General features: G+C 51.8%; 1 protein-coding gene across 1 annotated transcript in view; it reads left to right on the plus strand.

Annotated features, from left to right (window-relative positions):
* ADAMTS8 (ADAM metallopeptidase with thrombospondin type 1 motif 8) overlaps positions 1 to 15,661 on the plus strand; it is a 16,201-nt gene extending 540 nt beyond the window's left edge. The window contains exons 2-10 of the mRNA XM_042034036.1: positions 32 to 238; positions 7,533 to 7,772; positions 8,019 to 8,151; positions 9,000 to 9,167; positions 9,366 to 9,664; positions 9,767 to 9,950; positions 10,264 to 10,436; positions 10,554 to 10,729; positions 12,148 to 15,661. Of these exons, the coding sequence (XP_041889970.1) occupies positions 32 to 238; positions 7,533 to 7,772; positions 8,019 to 8,151; positions 9,000 to 9,167; positions 9,366 to 9,664; positions 9,767 to 9,950; positions 10,264 to 10,436; positions 10,554 to 10,729; positions 12,148 to 12,880 (2,313 nt within the window). The 3' untranslated portion in view covers positions 12,881 to 15,661. The remainder of the gene's footprint in view (positions 1 to 31; positions 239 to 7,532; positions 7,773 to 8,018; positions 8,152 to 8,999; positions 9,168 to 9,365; positions 9,665 to 9,766; positions 9,951 to 10,263; positions 10,437 to 10,553; positions 10,730 to 12,147) is intronic.
* The last annotated feature ends 5,755 nt before the right edge of the window (positions 15,662 to 21,416 follow it).

The following is a 21,416-nucleotide window of genomic DNA, read 5'->3' on the forward strand; positions in this document are numbered from 1 at the left end:
CCTGCTGGACGGGGCGGCCTACGAGCTGCAGCCGCTCGGGCTCGCCGCGCCCGGGCCGCCCTGGAGGCGGCTGCACCGGCTGCGGCGCCGGGCGGCCCCGCCGGGAGCGCGTCCCGCCGGCAGCGGCAGCGCGGAGCCGCTCGCCAGGGCCAGGCGGTTCGTCTCGCAGGCGCGGTACGTGGAGACGCTGCTGGTGGCTGACGCGTCCATGGTGCGGTTCTACGGGGAGGACGTGGAGGTAAGGGCTGGCGGGGTCTGCCGTCCCCCCTGCCCGCATCCTTCTGTCCTCGCTTGCGCCTGTCCTGTTTGCAGCTCTTTCGTCCTCACAGCCTCTGCATCCTTCCGTCCCTTGCTGTCCCCATCCCAGCCGCCTCTCCGCCTCCCCCCATCTTCACTCCTGCGTTCCCGCTGCGTCTCTATCGCCTTCATCCCCCCATCCTCCGTCCTCCCTACACGTGCATCCCTTCATCCCCTTCATCCCGCTGTCTCCTGTCCCCATCCCCGTTGCCTCTCCTCCCCCAGCCCTGCTGCCTCTCAGTCCCCTCCTGTCCTCCCGCTTGCCTGCCCGCTGCCGGGTCCCCCCTCGCCCTCCCCGTCGCCCCAGCCCCGGGACACCAGGGACAACTTTGAGCGGGCGAGGGGCGGGGCGGGGGGACCTTGGTGCCCACCTTCCCTTGCTGTGTAGGGGCTGTAAGTCCCCGGGCAAAGGCTGCAGTGTTGATCTGTGGGGTTCAGTCAGTGTTTGGGGACCCTTTCCCAGACCCAGCATCCATCCCGGCGAGCCTGTTAATGCACACAGCGGGCACTGTGATGTCCCATCAGCCTGGTGTCCGCAAAGGTGGGGAACAGAGCGGGTTAATGCCCTTCCTGCTACAAGGAAAGAGCCGCGCTGCAAAGCAATGGGCTGAACTCCCTTCCGGGTGGGAGCCGGGGCCAGATAGTAAATAAACCAGGGGCTGAGTAATGCGCAGTCCCGCTCCTGAGCCACCTGTTAGCAGCTGAGCAGATGGATGAACAGCTCTTTCCCTCAGCCACCAGCGCCGGGAATTCTCACCCTCCTTAAACACTCTGTCTGCGGAGACCCTGCCCCGAGCAGGCTTTGGGGAGACCCCAGGAGCAGAGACCGTGGTGCCTCAGCCCCCATACCCATCTCCAGGGCTGTTGATGTGCCTCATTCATCAGCACCAGGTCATTTTTCATGCCTCTGGCAAAGCCAGCTCCCCGCCCCTACCCTGCAGGGATGGGTGGTTCAGGTCCAAATTCAGGTTTGCACCCTGGGAAATGCTCTGCGGTCTTTGCAAGGGATAACTGTGCACTGAAGTTGCTCATTCTCTGTTGCTTGGGCTCGGGGCTGGGAGAAGAGTTCTTGAAGCCGGAGCTCAAGAGCAGGGAGCAGCTGAAACCAGGGGCTGCACTTTGGCAGCCTGGCTTTGCCACTTCTACTGACTTTATCCTTCCCCCAGGGGCTTCTCCGCTCCTAACAAAGCAGTGTTTTAATGCCAGCCCTGCTCAGGCCAGGCTGGACCTTGGGAAATGCTAAACCTTGGGGCTCCAGCTGATTTCAGCTGCTCAGCATCACTCTGGTTTTGCCCCTTGCTTGGTTTTGCTGCCAAGGCAGGTTGCCAGGAGCAGATAGCAGAGGGTCAGTGAGTGAGGGGTGATACCCCGAGTGCTCACAGCACTCAGAAAAGAGTTTGAAGTGGAGTAAGCTGGATTTTTAAGCAACAGACATATAAATGGTGGTGGGAATTACCCTCCCTATAGTGTGAAATTGGTCTCTGATTCCCCAGGAGGGCAAGAAAAATAGTACAGTGAACCTTCTGCACCCAGCTGGGCACCTGATGGTTTTAAAGCAAGACCCAAGGGTCTCTAAATTGCTAGAAATCAGGAGATGTATTTGGGTTGGGGAAATCCTGATAATGCCCAGCCTGAGCTGGGGGAAAAGGAACAACCCTGTGGGTAAATCTGTGAAGGCAGCAGGAGAGGAAATGGCACCTACACATAACCAAGGGGCTGGAGCACTGGCAGCCTGCCCTGGTTTGGCTGTTCCAGCCCTGGGCTGGATGATGCTGCCTGGTTGGTTCCCATTTTACCATCATTTCCTTGGCCCCAAGAGCAGTATCTTTGCATCAGCTCTCAGGGATGGGAGGGAAACCTTTAAAGATCTTGTTTTGGATGAATAGAGCAACAGCATGTTAAAATATTTGGGAGAAAACTTCCACCAGCTCTGGTGTAGCAGCTGAAAACAACCAAAAAGCCACCTGCTGTGTTTCTGTGTCTTTTGTTCTCTGGAACAAAAATGCAGGGAGCAGCATAGCCATCGTGCTTCTCCCTAAATACCTTTTTTGTGGGTTGAAAAAAGCAGTGGCAAGTGCTGGTGAGATCTTAGAGAGCTGACTAGGGGAGATGCCCAGGGAGTAGAAATGTTGAGTCAGAACAAACCACATTTATATAATGACTTTTCTTCCCGTAACCACACTTTAATTACCAAATATTTAGTAAAGGTCACCAGCATTGTTTGTATTCCCAGTTATTTTCTTGCATAAGTTGTAACAGCTCGAGCAGAAGAGTCACCCTAAGATGCGCTCAAGCGTTGTGAGTTATAATCAATGCCATGCTCTTGGTGGGAAAATGCTGTTAGTGATTTATTTCTAATCAATTGAGCCTTATAGCTCAGCTGGTGCCCTAATTTAGGTAATAAGAGCTTGTTCTACCTTCATCAATACTTTTGTGTAAACCAGGAGGGAATGGTGAAGGGAGAGCAGAACTAGACCTGAAATTTGGGGGTTTAATCATTGTTTGGGCTTGATGATTGCAGGGGATGGGGTATTGGGGGGGCATTAGCAGCAGGACAGTGCTGGGCAATAAATCCTGTGAGGATGGAGCAGGATTCAACCTGCAGTGACTGGGAAGAGCCTTCCTACAGGGATGGGAGCGAGGCTCCAGGCTGGACACACGAGTTTTTGCATTTTTCTTGCAGAGGATCCCAAATGCTTGAAAACAAAGGGACTGTGAGCATCACTCACAGAATTAAGTGGGGGTTTGAGTAGGGGGAGCTGAGGCAGGAGACGGGGCTGATTCTGCTGCTGTGCAGAAGGGCCGAGCACCTGCAGCTGGGCTGCACTTGCAAGGATGCTCTGCATGGCTCAGGAACATTTGCCAAGACACCTAAAGCACCAGGCGGTTCCAAAACCCAGCTGCAGCATCCCCAGCCAGTTGGCAGCCAAACGGGATTCCTGTGGTGGGATTTCTCCAGTCTCTTGGGTGCAGATGAGACGCATTTCCAGGCTTTCCTCCGCAAGCACGATGGCTGTGATCCCCTTTCCCTTCTCCTCTTGCAAGTGAGGAATCTGCCGTTCCTGATTCCAGGGGCTGGTAATGACTGAGGACCACAGCAGAATCAGATCAGTCTGGAAAAGCTGGGATTCCTTGCTGACTTCTGTGTTTTTTCCAGGCAGATGTACAAGGTTTTAGGAGTGCTGTTGCAAACCCTTCCCTCTAAGACCAGACAGGTGCTGGAGCGCAGGGCACGGGGCATTGCCGGGGTCCTGCTGCCAGCTCTCCCACACCCAGATCGACTGGAGGTAAATCCAAAGCCACCCTGGAGCCCCCGTCCCCTCATGTCCGGCTCTTAGGCTTGCTTTAGGGTATTTTGCAGCGTGAGTGGGTATATTTGCTTAATCCCTCGACAAAAGAAGCCAGCCCCTCCTAAACCCATCCCAGAGGCAACTGGAGTGGGATTAAAGGGGATCTTTGCAAAGAGGGACCTGCAAGGATGATGCTGCCATCCGCCAGCTTTTCTTCTGGGATTTGTCCTCTGAGTGTGACCCTGAGCCTGCATCCACTTCGGGGCAGGGGGCTGGAGGACCAGGGAGCCTCCCTAAATATTCCTCTGGCTGGTGCACTTGCCTGACGCCAGGACATTCAACAGCTGCTGCATTTCAGGGCTTCGGAATGAACTGTGCAGCCTGAAGGGAGCTGGCTCCCACTGAAGCGACTCCCAAACTGTAGCACTCCTGCTCTGGGATGCTCTCAGGATGGGGTTTTACTCCATCTTCATCTGTGCCTCTGGGGAGGTGGGGGCAGTCTGGGTGTGCCTCAGTTTCCCCTGCCTTGAACACGGGTGATTGCTGCTTTTGTGGTTCAGCCCCAAATACCCGGCAAAGAGAAAGGGGGGGAAAATCATGTGGCAGACGGAACAGGGATGGACAGAGAGCCAGGAAAGCAGGAGGGCAGGCAGGCTGGCAAGGTATCCCACTCTCCCCTGGCTTGCCCCCCATTTCCCTCGGCTGCCTCCCACATTTTTGCAAGGGAATTCTTGCCCCGGGCTTGAAACCACAGGAGTAGCTGGCAGGGCAGCCAGCAGCCCCTGGGCACCCAAGCCAGGGGTGAGCTCACAGATGGTGCTTTGGGGGAAAGGGACAGCCTGGGATGTTTTTACTAGTTGATTTTTAAAAGCTGGACAGTCCTTGCGTCTGACCCTGGGTTTGCTGCCTTCCATGTGTCCGCGCTCCAGAATCTCAGCATTTCTGTCTTCTTTTCCCTCCTCTGCAGAAATGTTGGCTTCTAGGGAGAAAGCAGGGGAAAAAGCCCAACCAAATCCAACCAATAATTGGATCCTACAATTCCTACAGCCCCAGGCTGGGCTGAACATTGCTCCCCACACGTTGGGGGAGCATGTTGGAGGGAGGCGAGTTGTGCTGGGTTGTTCTGTGGGTGCTCCCTGCTATCCTTCTGTTCTGGGTGGGTCCAGCAATGTTAAACCATTCTGTGCATACCACAGTAACAGTGTCTGGGGAAGAGCAGTTTCACTCATCAAAATAATAATTAAAAATAAACCCCAGCGTTTGGGGATCTTTGCAGCCTTCAGCTTCTGAGTGGTTCCCATGAAAGGGAATGTAAGCAGAGACTTTGCAAAAGCCTGTATCAGAAACCTAAATCCTTCAGTGTTACGAGGGTAAAGACAACCACTTCAGTTCCCCTTGCTCTGATTCGTATTTATTTTTCCTGTCCCTCTGCCTGTGCAGTTTGCTGCTGGAAGGCTCCTGGCAGGCAGTGTCTGGCTCAGGGCAGGGCTCTCCCAGACACAGGGATGCTGAGGCGGGAGGGATATTGGGGCTGCTGTAGTGCAGGTGTGTCAGGCAAAAGTCATCCCTCCTCATTTTTAGGGGGAAGTGGGTGGAATTTGATATTGAGAGCAGAGGGAGCCCAGGACTGCAGCTGGGGGGAAAAGGGGCGCGAGGTTTGTGGGGGCATCACCCTCCATAGTGCCTTGGCATAAATGCAGTGCATGGGGCAGAGAAGGGATACTGCACGACCCTCTCTGGCTCACACTGGCGTCCTCTCCCCCCAGAGCAGGTGAGAGGCCGACTTTCCAGCTGTGTTTACCAGACATCCTGCCAGATCTCCCAGGATGCTGGTTGGAAACGGCAGCAAAACTCCTTGTGCCTGCAGTGCCTGGCAGGAATGCAGAAACCAGTCTGTTTGCAGCCTTGGGCTCCCCAAACCCAACCCAAAATCCTGCCCTGCACCTGATCCCAATACCCACATCCTCACCCTCAGTGCTGGGAAGGAAACCCCGGAGAAGGCAGCATTCCCTCCCGAGTGCATGGTCAAGCCAGAGCCTGTTTGCAAAGGCAGAAGGAGGATGGGACCAGCAGGACTCAGCCCATCCACAGCCAGTTGTTGGCCAAAAGTGCTCAGCTGGCCTCTCCTGAGCCCTGAGGATCCCGTAATTTGCGTTTGGCCATGGCTTCAAGCCCGTGGCCAAGCCGAGGCAGTGCAGGTGGATTGCTGCTCTCCCCAGAGCAGTCAGGGTCCATCTGAAACCCAACCAACTCCTGCACAGGCCAGGGATGGGTATAAATAGATACCAGATGGTGGAACAAGTGAATTTGACCTTTTAATCTTCACTAAATAGCTGTTTGTTTGGCTTGCTTTCCATCTTCCCTTTCCACACACAGGGAAGGTGGACAGATGTTTTCCAAGTCCCTCTGTTCCTGCTGCTGAAAGAGGTTTTTGGCTGGATGTACCCCTGAGGATGTGAGGGTTGGTGTCCTGGGGGATTTGTGGTATGAACTGAGATCTCCCAGGTCAAATCTACTGTTACGGACAGAACCCTCTAATGGGTCAGAAAAGGATGCGGCTGGATTTATTCCCTTGGAAATGATGGGTGATCCCATGATGGGCAGCTCCAGTGCAGAGCATCCTTCTAGATCTTCAGGGGTGTAATTTTAGGAAGGCTTTGTGATATTTTTAGCGAGGTTCCCAATGGACTTTCCCCACAGGGTGAACAATTCCCCCAGGTTTCATGGAGCAAACACTTGTGGGGGTCTCGCCTGGATTTCTTGCCTCTGTGGTGACTTCTCCATGACATGAGTTGCATGCTCCGGGCTGGGATGTGAGTCACGGCGTAGAGATCTGGCCAGTCTAAATAAACCAGTCTATTCACTGCTCCCATCAGCCTTGCTGGGGCCTGCCCTTGGATAATGAGCCGGGGAGGACTTGGGACATGTCTTGTTGAAACAAAACATCTGTTTACATGGAGCTGCCGGTGGTGGGATAAAATGTGGCAGAATAATTTAAAATAGCCACAAGTGCCCTGGGCAAGTGGCTCTCAGTGCAGCAAATATGCTGTATCTCCCTCACCATCTCCCTCATTTGCTAAGGAAACAGCATTTTGTGTCTCAGAAAATGGCATTGTCCTGGCAGTCCTGTGATGGATGGGCACACAGAGTCAGCTTTGCTCAGGAAATGTATTTTGGGTGAAACTTGGCTGTCGGAGAGGGCTCCCATCGAGTCCTTCCAGTTTAATTAGGCTCTGAATTGAGACCGCAGGGTGTAATTTGTCTGGGGAGGAGAGAAGCCACTTTCTCTTTCCCAATACTATATTGTGTAATAGCTGCATTTTTTTCTCCTGACTCCGGGCCGTGAGGATGCCAAGAAGAGGAGGAATTCTGATGCTCCGATAAGATGTTTACATCAGCCTAAACATTGCTGGCGCTTTTGACATATGAAGTAATCCCTGCTCATCGCCGAGCAGGGGATGCTGCCGGGCAAAGACTTGGCTGTCAAAGTGTTTTAGTCCCAGTTTGTCACCAAGGATGTCGGATTCAAACCCTGTGACCAGCACAGGCAGAAGTTTTACTGGGTGGTTTTGCACCAGCAAGATGTGTGTGAGCAAGATGAGGCTCCTGCCCTGGGGCAGTGAGGGCAGGGTTAATGCTTTGGGAATATGCACAGAACTCTCCAGAATGCTGAGGTTTTCCCCAAGGAATTTCTTCCAGAGGGATTTCTAGGTGCAAAGGCTCCATGGGAGGGGAGACACAGCGTTTGGAGAAGGGGATGCAGGGCTTGTCCACCAGCACAAGGTAAAGCATCACTTACAGGAAAGGCAGTGCTGACTCCATCAGCCCATGGTCTAGATGTCATGGGCTTCATAAATGAGGCTGATTCCTTCTTTTCAATCAAAAAAAATTGCCCCGTAGCAGAGGTTTTACCCAGGCTCTGCCTGGCCATCTCTTCCCCCACAGAACCATGTCCTGACCCTGATGTCCATGGCAGCTCGCATCTACAAGCACCCCAGCCTGAGGAACTCAATCAACCTGGTGGTGGTGAAGGTGCTGGTGGTGGAGGAGGCAGCGGCGGGGCCGGAGGTGTCCGACAATGGGGGGCTCACCCTGCGCAACTTCTGCAGCTGGCAGCAAAGGTTCAACCCCCCGAGCGACCGGCACCCAGAGCACTACGACACTGCCATCCTCCTCACCAGACAGGTCAGCATCCCTGGGGAATGCTCCAGGGTGGAAAGGAAAGGGGTCAAAGCATCCATGGAGGGAGAGAGGGGGGTTGGCCACTGAGGTCGATGCCCTGCCGTGCAAAGAATGGAGCTTGCAGCAAAGCAGCTGGGGGGGTGGTTTCCTTTGGGGTGCAGACCAGTGGTGGGTTGCCCACAGAGATGTTGGGACTGAATTTGGGACACCCTTGCCCTGCTGACCTCTCCCCCTGCCCGGCACAAACAGGATTTCTGCGGACACCAGAGCTGCGACACGCTGGGAGTGGCGGACATCGGCACCATGTGCGACCGCAACAAGAGCTGCTCCGTGATCGAGGACGAGGGCCTGCAGGCAGCCTACACCCTGGCTCATGAACTGGGTAACACGTCCCTTCCCAAGGGAAAGTCTGCTTCTTCCAACCTGCTGCTGGGAGGGGTTGTGGCACAGCCCAGCACCAGCATCTCTTGTCTGGGGACCACCCACTAAGCCGTGGGGAGCTTCTGGCACTGATAAAAGCTGGTTTGCACCAGCAGAAACACTGAGAAGTGCCCAAATTGTTGTAAATTGGTGCATTTGCACCAATTCATGAAGAATTTCTTCACTGGAAGGGTTGTCAAGTATTGGAAGGGGCTGCCCAGGGAGGTGGTGGAGTTCCCACCCCCGGAGTTGTTCAAGAAATGCCTGGACGTGGCACTCAGTGCTCTGGTGTGGTTGACAAGGTGGGGATTGGTCACAGGTTGGACTTGAGGATTTTGGAGGTCTTTTCCAACCTTAATGATTCTATGACTTACCTGCTGTGATGAGTTCAGGCATGGGATCAAGCACGTCTCTCCCTTGGTTTGCCATTCCTGCACCGACTAATTTTTGCCCAGAGAAGCTGTGGCTGCCACATCCATGGGAACATTCAAGGTCAGGTTGGACGGGGCATGGAGCACCCTGGGATAGTGGAAGGTGTCCCTGTCCTTGGCACGGGGTGGAACAAGATGAGCTTTTGTCCCAAACCATTCCGGGTTTCTACAAGTTTGGGCTGCTTTGCCCTGCACACAGCAGGCTGTACCACTGAGACAGAGAAAGCAGCTTTTTATTCCTTCTGATTTATGGAAGGAAAAAGCTTTTGCAGAAGTAGGAGCTGCCTGATACCTTACAGATGCTCCCACGCACCATCTGCTGAGGAGCAGCAGCTGGGCTGGGGAGCTCAGCTCTGCCATGCTCTCTGCTCCCTCCCAGGCCACGTGCTCAGCATGCCCCACGACGACTCCAAGAACTGCGAGCGGCTCTTCGGGCCCCTTGGCGAGCACCACGTGATGGCCGCGCTCTTCGTCCACTTGAACAAGACCCAGCCCTGGTCTCCTTGCAGCGCCTTGTACCTCACCGAGTTCCTGGACGGAGGGCATGGTAAGGCTCAGTCAGCTACCTCATCACTCAAAACAACCTTTTCCTTAATTGCTCCGGTTCTTTGCAATGTCTGGAGGGGTGTGTGGGGTGAAGGGGGAATCAAACCAGACCGTGGACAGAGGGGTGCCTGTTTGGTGCAGTCAGTGGCATCAAGCCCTGATAGATCCACCTCCAGCCTAACTCTTGAACTTTGCCCAGGTGACTGCTTGCTGGATGCCCCAGCCCAGCCCATCTCCCTGCCTGCCGAGCTGCCCGGCCAAAGAGCCCTGTACAGCCTGGACCAGCAATGCCAGCAGATCTTTGGCAAGGACTTCCAGCACTGCCCCAACACCACGGAGGAGGACATTTGCGCCCAGCTGTGGTGCAGGACCGGCAGCGGGGAGCCCCTCTGCCACACCAAGAATGGCAGCTTGCCCTGGGCCGATGGAACCCCCTGCAAAGCCGAGGGGCTGTGCTGGGACGGGCGCTGTGTGCAGCAGGATGCCCTGAAACCCCAGGTAATGGGGGCGCTGGGGGATGGTGGGAATGCTCTGGGAGGGAGCAGCTGGGGCTGGACAGGCTCAGAGATGGATTTAGCAGCTTCTCCTGGCCTCTTGCAGCCAGCGGTGAACGGCGGCTGGGGCCCGTGGAGCACCTGGGGCTCCTGCTCCCGGAGCTGTGGGGGAGGCATCCAGTTCTCCCACCGCCACTGCGACAGCCCCAAGCCCCGGCACGGCGGCAGCTACTGTGAGGGCCAGAGAACCAAGTACCAGTCCTGCCACACCGAAGAGTGCCCGCTGGATGGTAAGGATGACAATTCCCAACCGCACGCTCAGCTCCCACTCCTGCTCCTCCAGAACGCATTACAGGGATTGCTCTGCTCATCCTTGAATATTCATATCTGGGGGGAGCAACAGCTTCCTGCTGGGGGCTGTGACCTTCTCTGGCTGATGTAAGGCGTGTGAGATCCCTCCTTCATGACATTCCTCCTCTGCTTGCACGCTCACCATGTGTTCCCACTATCCTTAGCTCACTCCCACATCTCTGTGATGGCTAAGGGCAGCAGCTCCTTCCAGCTTCCCGTGGATTTTGGGCCATGTTTCACCTTTCCTTTCAGGGAAAAGCTTTCGGGAGCAGCAGTGTGAGAAGTACAACAGCTACAACTTCACGGATCTGGAAGGGAATCACTTGGAGTGGGTTCCTAAGTATGCAGGAGTGTCCCCCCGAGACCGATGCAAACTCTTCTGCCGAGCCCGAGGGAGGAGCGAATTCAAAGTCTTTGAGGCCAAAGTAAGATTCCTGGTGATGGGAATCACCACAGTAAGATCCCTGGTGATGGGAATCACTCCTGTTTACCCCATTTCAGAACTCATCCCCTCATTACTCCTCTGCATCCCCATTTCCCAGGTGGTCGATGGGACGCTGTGTGGCCCAGAGACCCTCTCCATCTGCGTCCACGGGCAGTGCATCAAGGCTGGCTGTGATCACGTCATTGGGTCCTCCAAGAAGCTGGACAAGTGCGGGGTGTGCGGTGGCAATGGCTCCACTTGCAGGAAAATATCCGGCTCGCTCAACAGATCCAAGTGAGGCGCCAGGGAGAAGGTTCTGCAGGGATGGGCTGTGGGAGAAAAACCAGCATCCTCTCTCCTTCCCCTTTTTCTATGGCTGAAGTTCTAGGCTAGGAATATATAAGGATCCAAGCCAGCATCCTCAGCCGGCTGGCACCGCAAGAGCCTGGGCTCCTCCCCAGACTCCAGGGCTTAAGCTCAGTTTATTTCGGGGCAGAATTATACAAGCCAAGTAGAGCTTATTTCCTAAAATAATAACTGATGTGACGGGCTCGGTACACCACCACAAATAAATCTGCTGCCCCAACAAGTTTACAAAACACGTTTCACCCCCGTGCAGTGAGTTGGACGCATATTCAAGGGCTGACGTGTGATGTAAATATTGAATAACTTTTCCCTGGGTTCGGGGGTGAATTTGAATCCTGGGACAAGGGCACTGAGGCAGCCACTTCCCTCACCCAACATCTCCGTGGCTTTGCCAAAGAGCAGAGTTTAAGGCTTTTGTTGGGAAACCGTAACAAAAGCCCAACCGTCCAATTCCATGCAGCGAGGTGACTCACACAGTCAAATTAGATTTCCTAAAAGCTTTCCTTCCAGGGAGCAGCTGAAATGGGGCTTCCACTCTCCTGTGAGTTGTTTGTGGTTGACTAAAGGGAGATTAGCGTAGGAGCTACAGCCAAGAAGAGATCCCATTAAGATCAGAGTGAGGGAGGCCAGGGTGACGGAGGACAGAGTTTGACTCAAAGACTTTTTTCCAAAATACTCTGAACCTAATTACTGACCGCAGCATCCACCATGGGGATCCATGGAAAACGATCCTGCTGGCCCCACAGTGTGAGTCACAGTGCTGAGGGCTCAAGTGAAACCTTCCGCGTGCTGTCCTGGGAGCTGTGGTGCTCCAGGGATGGGCCTTGGCTGGCTCTGCAGGAAGATGTTTCCCTGGCATGGGAATGCCCTCTGTATCCTCCAATGGGATTACGTCTGCATTGTAGTGGTGGCTGCAAAACCCTTCGAAAAGTCATTTGAGGGTGCAGAGACTGCCTCCTATTCTGTTGTTCTATATCTGTATCCGTATCTATAGCTACCTCTGTATAATTTCCATATTATCTGTCAGTAGACGATGTCATCCTTCAGCATCACCTGTGGCAGGCTTGCAGTCCCAAACACTTCACCATCTCCAAACATAGGGAGTGAGGAGGCTTTCCCACCTAGGCTGGTAACCACAGGGCTGTTCATTTGATTGCATCGCTCATTTTCATATGGAAATCAGTGAAATCTTCCAGCTGAGCTCTCATCTAGAACATCTGCAATATTTCTGGCTCTTGAGCACTCGGGGTTACAGAGAGATGGCTTCAGAGCCAGGATCCCAAGTGCTGTTCCCGACACGGGTTAGTAAGCCTTGAAAAATAACCGTGTCCCTTTTTCGTGTGCAGATATGGCTACAATGACATTGTCACCATCCCCGCCGGAGCCACCAACATCGACATCAAACAGCGCAGCCACCGAGGCATCCGGCACGATGGGAATTACCTGGCCCTGAAGACCCTGGAGGGCAAGTACCTGCTGAATGGAGACTTTGCCATCTCAGCCATGGAGCAGGACATCCTCATTAAAGGGACAATCCTGAAATACAGCGGCTCCATGACGACTCTGGAGAGGCTGCAGAGCTTCCGACAGCTCCCAGAGCCCCTGACCGTCCAGCTGCTGACAATTGCCAGTGAGGTCTTCCCACCAAAAGTCAAGTACACCTTCTTCATCCCCAAGGACGTCCCTTTCAGCAAGCAGAAGGGCAAAGAGAAGAAGTCAGTCAACGTCATCCGACCAATGCTGACCTCCCAGTGGGTCCTGGGTGACTGGTCTGAGTGCTCCAAGACGTGTGGCTCCGGCTGGCAGCGGCGGACAGTGGATTGCCAGGATGTGGAGGGTCAAACCTCCTCAGCCTGCAACAGATCCCTCAAGCCTGAGGACATCAAGCCCTGTGGAGACATGCCCTGCCCTCTCTGGCGCCTGGGTCCCTGGTCCCCATGCTCCCAAACGTGCGGCGAGGGCGTGCGGACGCGCAACGCCTCTTGCATTGACTACGCCGGTAAAATCACTGCCCCGGAGAAATGCAGCTCGCCAGGGCCACCGCTGGCCACCACGGCCTGCGTGCTGCGTCAGTGCTGAGCCCTGCCGGGGTGCTCAGAGTCAAGGGTGCCACGGGCTTCCACCACCCTGGGGCGGGACAGCGAGGGTGCCGTGGGCTTGCTCGCCAGATAAATAACCACTTTCCAGTGGTTCATCCCCACCGCATCGATGTCTACCTCAGAGGGGAGAATAACGGCGGCAAAACAGGGAGGAATCACTTCTTTTCCTTTCTTTCTTCCTTTTCTTTCTGGCTGGCTGCTCGCAGGCAAGTTGTAACTTAAAGGGAAAAATAAGCGTATCCGTAGGGTGTTTCCGAAGAGCTGTCGTTGAATGTGGTTGCAGGTTCCTTTTGTAAGGTTTGCTGGGGTTTGGCACTGGAGAAAATGTGGAGCCTGGTTTTGCTGTCGCCCCATCCCAGCTGCAGGTCAAGGAGGTCCGGGGTGGGTGTCTGCTGATAAAACTGGGATCCCTTCACAAAAGGCATGGAATGGGTTGCCATCCCCTCCCTGCAGCAGCGTGGGTGTTCTTGAGCATGAGGAGTGTTTTATCAGCTGTGGGTTTAACTTGGGAGATGAATTGCTCGTGTGGATGGGAGAAGGAATAAGCTGAGGGCCAGATCCTAGTATGAATTGGGCAGGAGGACAGGTGAGAGGTGGTCCTGGTGGTTTCTGCTGGATTTATAATCTACAAGGTGACAAATCTCTATCTCCAAACACCCCTAGCATCTGCAGTTATTCCTAGAGCTGTTACCCCACACCTCTGTTTCCCCAGCTATAAAACCAAGGCTTAATTACACCTGATCTGTCTTACAGGGCCACTGTGAGGATTAATTAATTCCTAATTCTGCAGTGCTCTGACTGTGAAATGCGTATTGGGATGCCCTCTGGAGCAGGCACTCTGGTGTGCCAGCGTTTCCTTTCCCATCCTTGGCTTTCAGTCCCCTGTGGGCTCATTTTTTCAGCTCTGCTCTAATTTTGGAGATAATTCAATAGCCTGGCTTGCAGCAGGGATGAGCCCAGGATCTGTAGATCATGCCAGAGGTGACCAGTGCTGCTGTTCACCTCTGCTTTCCTGGGATATGTGAAGATGCTCAGATCTGGTGCCAGCTCCAGCCTTGCTTAAGCAATTCTCAGTCCAAAACCAAGCCTGGCAAGGCTGGAGCTGCTCTTTCCCAGTGGGAAGCAGCCACATCCCTCTCACCAGCCCAGCTGCTGCCTGGCCCCAGCACAGATGGCTGTTCAGACCCTGAACTTTGCCCTTTCCGAAGCAATCTCTGGCCATGTGCTGGCAGCAGCCAGTGCCTGGGAAGCCGGGATGGAATTTGGAAAGGTTTTGCTATTGCTGGATGAGCAATTCAGTATCTCCATGCTCCTCTCTCATACCCTGCCTTGGCTTCCTTTTTGGCAGCAAAATGTTGAATTTCCAGTGGGATCTGCCTTTTTCTTATAGGAAGGGGAGGAGGGCTGGAATTTTTGATGTTTCAGATTGCCCATTCACACTTATGGAGCGAATCCTTTTCCTTGTCCCTTTTGCATGAGCGAGCCAAGCTCGTGTGAGACACTTTACTCGCTGTCCAGACAGGTTTGGAATGGGATGGTGGGGTGAGCTGCTCTATTGAAGACAGAAACCCTACTATTTACCTGAAAACATGAAATATTCCTGTTCCGTCTCCCATACATGATTCTATCAAAACCACGGGAGCTACAGCCCAGGATTGAGGGTATTAAGGGCTTGGCTCATTTATTTTTTTTAGGAAAGGGAGGAAAAAACCAAAGGCCAGCTGCAGCGTTTGGATGCAGAGCTGTTTGGGCTGTGGTACAGACCTACCTTTGGGCAATGTTCTGCATCTGCTAATTAATCTCCAGGAATTTAAGTTCTAACAAATAGCTGGATGCTAAAGTCATGTAGCCTTGCAGGGTTATTTTCTTTTTCCCCTCTGAGTCTGGCAGGGTTTTAACTCAAAGCCAGCATGTGTTTCCTCTCCAGTGTCACCACCAGCATTTAGGATGGGTCAGGAATATCAGTCTGAGACAGTGCCAAGGAAAACGTCTGTATTTATCACACAGGAGTCGTGCACGCCAAGGGGCTTTTCAAGTTTTTTTATAATCACTGCGCAGCTGCTTAGCTGGAGCTTCCTAGATGCAAAAACTCCTTGTTGAGGGCAAATCCTGCTGCTTTTCCAGGAAGGAAGAAGGTGGGGGATCCCCCTGGGATGGGGGGAACCAGAGGCAGTGATGCTCTGTTGAGGTGTGGGGTCTGAGTGATGCCAAGTGGAATTCCTGCCCCAGGCTTCTGTAAAAACAAGTAGCCTTTACGCTGATTTAAGTCTAAGAGGTTATATATTAGGCTATATATATGTATATATATATGTATGTTTCCCTTCAGTGAAGGATTGTAGCAATGTACTGAGCCTCTTGTGTTAGGTATTTATTACAAATTTCTGTTTGGTTTTGTACAGTAGTGGTCTGGAAAGGGGAAAAAAAAGAAGGAAAAAAGAGATTTAAAAAGACTGTGTTTTAACATGCTGCTCCCACATCCCCTCTCTGAAAGCTGCAGTGAGGTCGGAGAAGGGATGTCCTTGCTCATTGTTTATCCACTCTGGTATCTGACTGGTGTTTCCCTCCTCCCGGGTGTACCAACCAAGCTGTGCAAGCATAACAAATCCGGCCAAAATTAAGCTTTGGAATTCATCTTGAGGAGAGGGGGGAAAAATACAATTTTCTGATTTTTAGCCTCTTGTTTGTATTTGTTTTTAATTTTGAAAACAGTCTGTTTGTGGCTCTGCCTTTACCCATTCAATAAAGGATTTCCTGCCTTTTATCTCTCTGCATTTGTCTTTATTTGCACTTTCCTCAGGATTATTATTATCTCCATCCCAGAGAGCTTTTAAATCTCTCTTTTCTGTATCTTATTGATAATAAATGGCTCGTTCAGTTTTAAGAAGCTGAACTGAAATACTACATGAGAAAATAGACAGAATCCATGGAGCCAAAATGATTCTGCAGAAATTTTGAATCAAGTCTGTTTTGCAGATGCCTTATGAGCACCTACCTCCTTTCTATATATATACAGTATATCTAGCTATGCATATTATATACTTATATCATTATAGAATTATATGGGTCTATGATAATATATATTATCTATTATATAATATATTATTAGATCTATTATATAGATATAAGAGCTATAATAATATAGCTATATATAATATATATTATATATGTATAATATACATATTATACACATAGTATCATAGAACTCTAATTTTATTATATATCTATATTTACATCATATATTAGATATATATAAATTATATTATCATAGAACCCTATTATTCTATGATAATATATTTTTATATATGTCATATATATATTATATATACATAATACATACATACACACATTGTCATAGACTTTTATAACTATTACAATATGTAATAATTATAATTAATAGTCATATTCTGTATAATGTATCTATATATACAGAATGTGTATTATATATACATTATATATATTATATAGACATAACACAGACACAGTATATCTATATATACATACAGAATATAAATCTGTTCCTACGTATCGATAATTCTGCTGTTGACTAGGAGGACAGACAGCCTAAACAGGACTTAACCAGAGGGGATTCTGACTCCTTCACTTAACTGTGTAATAACCACAGGCAGTGGGAATTCGGTGCTGTCTCCCTAGATGTGCTGTAGTTCTCTGAAACACAGGAGGGCTAAATTTGCTATATGGCAACGGGAATTTTGGAGCCATCTCTTTGGAATAAGCATGGGCTCCCTACAGGGGAATCTGGACACCTGCCAGCTGTCCTGGGTGAAAGCCCACCCTGACGTTGAACAGCAGCTCTGGTTTATTTTCCAGACATTATGATGTTCTATGTAGTATTTGCTGTTACTGTTATTTATATTATAACCATTATATTATTATACCACATTATTATAATACATAATACATGTAATAGATACAATTTTATTATTACAGCGTTCTATTATATTATTATTGTCTATTTATTGGGGATTTCCATCCACTGATGCAGTGAGAAAACGATGCTGCGGAGGCTGCCCGTGTTCACCCTGCCACGGGTTAAGCCACCATGGGACGTGTCCCCACATTAATGGGCACAGCCACTCCTGCCACCCTATTTATAACCAGGTGTGACATTCATTCCAGATGACTTCCCTTGGCACACGGACAGGCCCTGGCTTTCAGCTCATTAAGCCTGCCCTGGCTTTTCCCCCACATTTTTACTTCCTCGTTTTGTTGCCATCGCTGGGTTTGAGTTGAATGATTGGAATTTCAAACAATGCCAAAGGGTTTGGGATACTACCAGGTAGGGGAAAAGCCCTTAATTAATGATAGCAGTGTAACTATCATAATTTAACTTTAAAAAAAAAAAAAAATAGTGGGATAAGAAAATAAACTCTGTGGTCAGAAATAAACCTTATGGGAACGTTTCTTACACTGGTACCACGATGGTACCATAGAGAGAATGGGGACCAGCAGGCAGAGATGTATTTCTGCAGTCCCACCAGGGGAAATGATTGGGGTCAACCCATGGCTGAACCTCCCCAGCCTGTGCTGCACATAATGCTGCTCCCCAGTCAGGGTAATTATATTTATGGGCATATTTCCTCTTAAAAGGCACTTTCAAAGGATGTAGGATGCCACAGGCTTCTCCCCCACGCATGAACGTTACCAGGTATGTGTTGAAAAGGTGGTTTGCCCCTTGATCCCAAGAACTCCTCCCTCCAAGGACTGGGCTCTCCTGATCTCCAACCCCAGCTCTTGCTGGATAGCTGCTCCCGCTTGTCCTTGTGCTAAAACTGTTCTTTATTTCAACGCTTTTCCTCTCTCCTGGGTTCATCCCTCCCTCCCTATGTGTTTGTGGACAGGAGTCATACCTCTTCCAGCCTTATTTTGCTACACTTTGCAAGGCTCACCTCATAAAACACCCTCCTCAGCTCTGGGCTGAATTTATTGTCCCTGGACAGAAGGGACCACAGTGTCCCAGCAGGGTCACACCAGCAGCTGGTGCTTCAGCCACAAATCCATCCTTATTCCTGATGGAATCATCCTTCTTTGCCATGTCCTAGAACCATACTGTCCCTTTTCTGCCGTTATCCTCTGCTCTGCTCATCCATCTTGGTCTTATGACCCCTCTTCTCTGTTACATCCCTCTTTCTCCATACAGATACCTGATAAATCCATCCTCAGGTGCCCAAGCAACTGGTCTGGTTCCTTGGTGATGGCATTTCTGAGGGGCTATTGTAATTCAGAGCATTTTAGAAAACAGGTTTCTCTCCTAAATTCCTGCTTCAACCTCCTCTCCTGCCAACTAGGCTGCTTTAGCCCTCGGGACTACACTCACTGAGGACCAGGTAAAGCATTTCCAGGTCTGGGGAAGACATAAACCCCAAATCTTCCCCATGTCAGGAGAAAATCAGGGATTTCCAAAGAGAGAAGTCAGCAGGATTGAGTGAAAGCAGATCAACTGAGCCCTGGAGACCACAAGAGACAGGAAAATGGAGAGGAAACAGCTCCTGCACTCCGGTGGTAAATTCAGGAGCAGGCAACAAGTCCTTGAGCGTGGGAGCAAAGAGGTTTTCCCTCAGGAGCTGCTGGGTCAGGGAGGTGAGAGAAAGGCTGTGCAGAGAAGGTGTCACTTGCTTTGGTTGTTAATGGATGAATCCTGCCAGGAGCAGGCTCCTGGGAGCGCAGCGTCTGCTCCGAGAGCTGCTGGAGCACAGGAAAACACATCCCACAGGCTGCAAAAAGAGGGTAAACCAGCTTCCAGCCAGAAATTGCACCTTCTGGGTGCTTGAATGGGGTAAGCAAGGGAGAGATTCAAGGATTTTAAAAAGGGACAGATCCCAGGAATGGATGGGAGATACACCTGGGTGTTTTCTGGATGCATGGGAAACCAGGACTTCTGTTCAGACAGACAAAGGAGGCTAATTTACAGAGATGGCAGAGACTCCAGTCACTTCCCTCACGCTGCAGACAGGAATCCCATTGAAAGCTTTCTCCTGTTTTATACCCATCAAGTTCCAGGTGGTTCCACCCAGGAGCTCCTGAGATCCCTCTACGTCCCTATAAGCGAGCAGCAGATGCACAGACCAGTTTTATCACTGAATCACTCAGGGTTTATGTTGGGGTTGCTCCATCTATGTCCACAAATCAATCCCAGAATATTGTAAAATGCATGTAAGAGCAAATCCCTGGGCAAATACCAGGAGTCAGGATTTGGCATTTCAGTGCAATGCCTCTCGCTGAGAAACTGCAACTCCGTGGAAAAAGCAGAGTAATAAAGGACAACCCAGTCACTTAGGAAACCTGAGCAGGTGTGAATCAGTACAGCTCCTTCCACCAAATGACACAGCTCTGGGAATCACTGGAGAACCTCTCCAGGTATCGAGGGCTGATAAAATGGTGTTAATAAAACAGCCCCTTCCAGTGCAGGGAGAAGAAATTGAGGTCAGAGCCAGGCTGATGTGCCCCTCCATGGTGATGATGTGTAGAGTGCTCTGTAGCCCAAACCTGCCAGTTTCCTGCACGCAGCAGTGAGTAGTTAATCACTGGATTAATTCTTTAAAAAGAAAGTTCAGGTAGTTCTTTATTTTGAAGTTTTATGGCTTATTTCCAGGTCGCATGGAGCAGGTTTAAAGACTGTTGGTTCAATGCTTCACTTGGAGGATGTTCATTTCTGAAGCACAGTGAGGACACAGGCCATGCTTAATTCTACTGTCCTCCTGCCACAAATTTGTGTAGTTTAGACCTGTTTTCCCCCCTGTGCAAAGCCCATGACCTGCTCAGAGCAAGTTTCAAGCTGGATACGAGCATTGGTGGCAACCCACAGCACTGAGTGTCTCTGCTGTGCTTACCTGACACTTTATGCATGGAATTGTTACAAATCAGCATTTTAAAGCAATTTTAAAGTCGCAACAACACATCTAGGAAGTCAACAAGAAAAGGCACATCAGATTCTGCATCTACAGGAAACAGCACTGGCTCTCAGTTGACTAAAATCACTCATTCTACAATTTCACCATCAAACAGGCCCTGATCGAGACTTTTCAGAGCTTTTTGAAGATAAGGGATAGCAGCCTGAGGTTTTTTCCGTAATCCTCTGTGATTCAGGAGTTACCATGGATAGCCAGGAGCCGACTTCCTTGAAAATTATGTCTCCTAAAGTGGAAACAACACCTGCACACGTGTAATGCTCTGAAATTGGCACTGTTTGACTCCTGCTTTACACAGGAGTAGATTGCAGTGGGAGGCTGCATGTTGTCAGGATTGCAAGAGAGAGCCTTGGGAATATAAAACCAATATAAGAGGAAGTGAAATGAGAATTAAGCAGAGTCCAACTCTGTGCTCTGGTTCTCCCCCCAGTTTTGCAAGGAAGCACCTAAAAGGATCCCTGAGTTTTCACAACAGCACGGGGGGGGGAGGGGTTGGCCTCTTTTTCTTTTTGCTCATGGAGCAGTGTGGCTTTTCCAGGGACGGGTGTTAAATTTTTCACTGCTGATTAACACTTTTGGACTGTGGCCCTTCAATCTGTTTCCTGCTCCAATTTACCGAGTGCTCATCACCAAAGACAACAAATCCAAACCAACAAAAAAACCATGCCATAAAACAATCCACGGAGGAAAGGGTTGCGTTAATCCTGTTGGATTAAGCTGTGTTTACCCGAATTAGTGCATACTTGGACCAAACTATCAGGGTGGATTATTTAGAGACTCATTAAAGACTGGTTGCAAACTGGTGGGTGGTTTGAGGGGTTTTGGGGCGTGGTGCATGCACCAGGCACTCCACATCCCGGGCGGGGCAGAACGCAATGCCGGACATCCCGCGGCCGGAGGATGCAGGAGCAGAGCATCCCACCGCGCCGGAGCACCGCGTGCCGGGGGTGGAGGAGAACGCGAGCACTGCAGCATCCCGCTCCCCGGGGATGCACCACTGGAGCACCCCGCTCCAGCGGGGCACCCCGTGCTCGGGGGTGCGCAGCCGAGGGGAGGCACTGCCCACTGCCCACTGCCCACTGCCCGCTGCCCGCACGTCCCGGAGCCCCTCACTCCCCGGCGCCTCCCCCCGGCTGTGGGGGGGGTGTGGGGCACTATCACCCCGTTCTCTCCCCGGCTCGTGGGGACTCCGCGCCCTCTTCGGCAGGGCGCGATAGGACCCTGCTTAGCCTCCGTCGGGCGGCACTAGGCCGCCGTTACCCCATTGCGGGGCACCAGGGCCCCGTTTTCCGCCTGCGGGGGGACACTAAACCCCGTTAGCCCCGCTGGGGGTCACTAGGAGCCCCGCCGGGACGCAGCAGGCCGCCGTGTCCCGCCGTTGGGTGCCGCAGAACCCCTTTTCCCCCCGGCTCTCCGGCGCGGTCCCTCCGCGGGGTGCCCGGCTCCGCTCGGCGCCGCCGGGCGCTCAGTGCGCACGCGCGGGGCCCCGCCCCCGCCGCCGCTCGCGGTGCACTGTGGGACACAAACAAAGTGCCCGGGCGGCGCGCGCGCGGGAGCTCGGACGGAGGCGCGCGCTGCCCCCCCCCCCCC

This window comes from Corvus kubaryi, unplaced genomic scaffold (genome assembly GCF_017639235.1).
Source record: "Corvus kubaryi isolate FWS band 111438036 unplaced genomic scaffold, C.kubaryi_AGA036_p1.0 37367, whole genome shotgun sequence".
Classification (NCBI taxonomy): domain Eukaryota; kingdom Metazoa; phylum Chordata; class Aves; order Passeriformes; family Corvidae; genus Corvus; species Corvus kubaryi.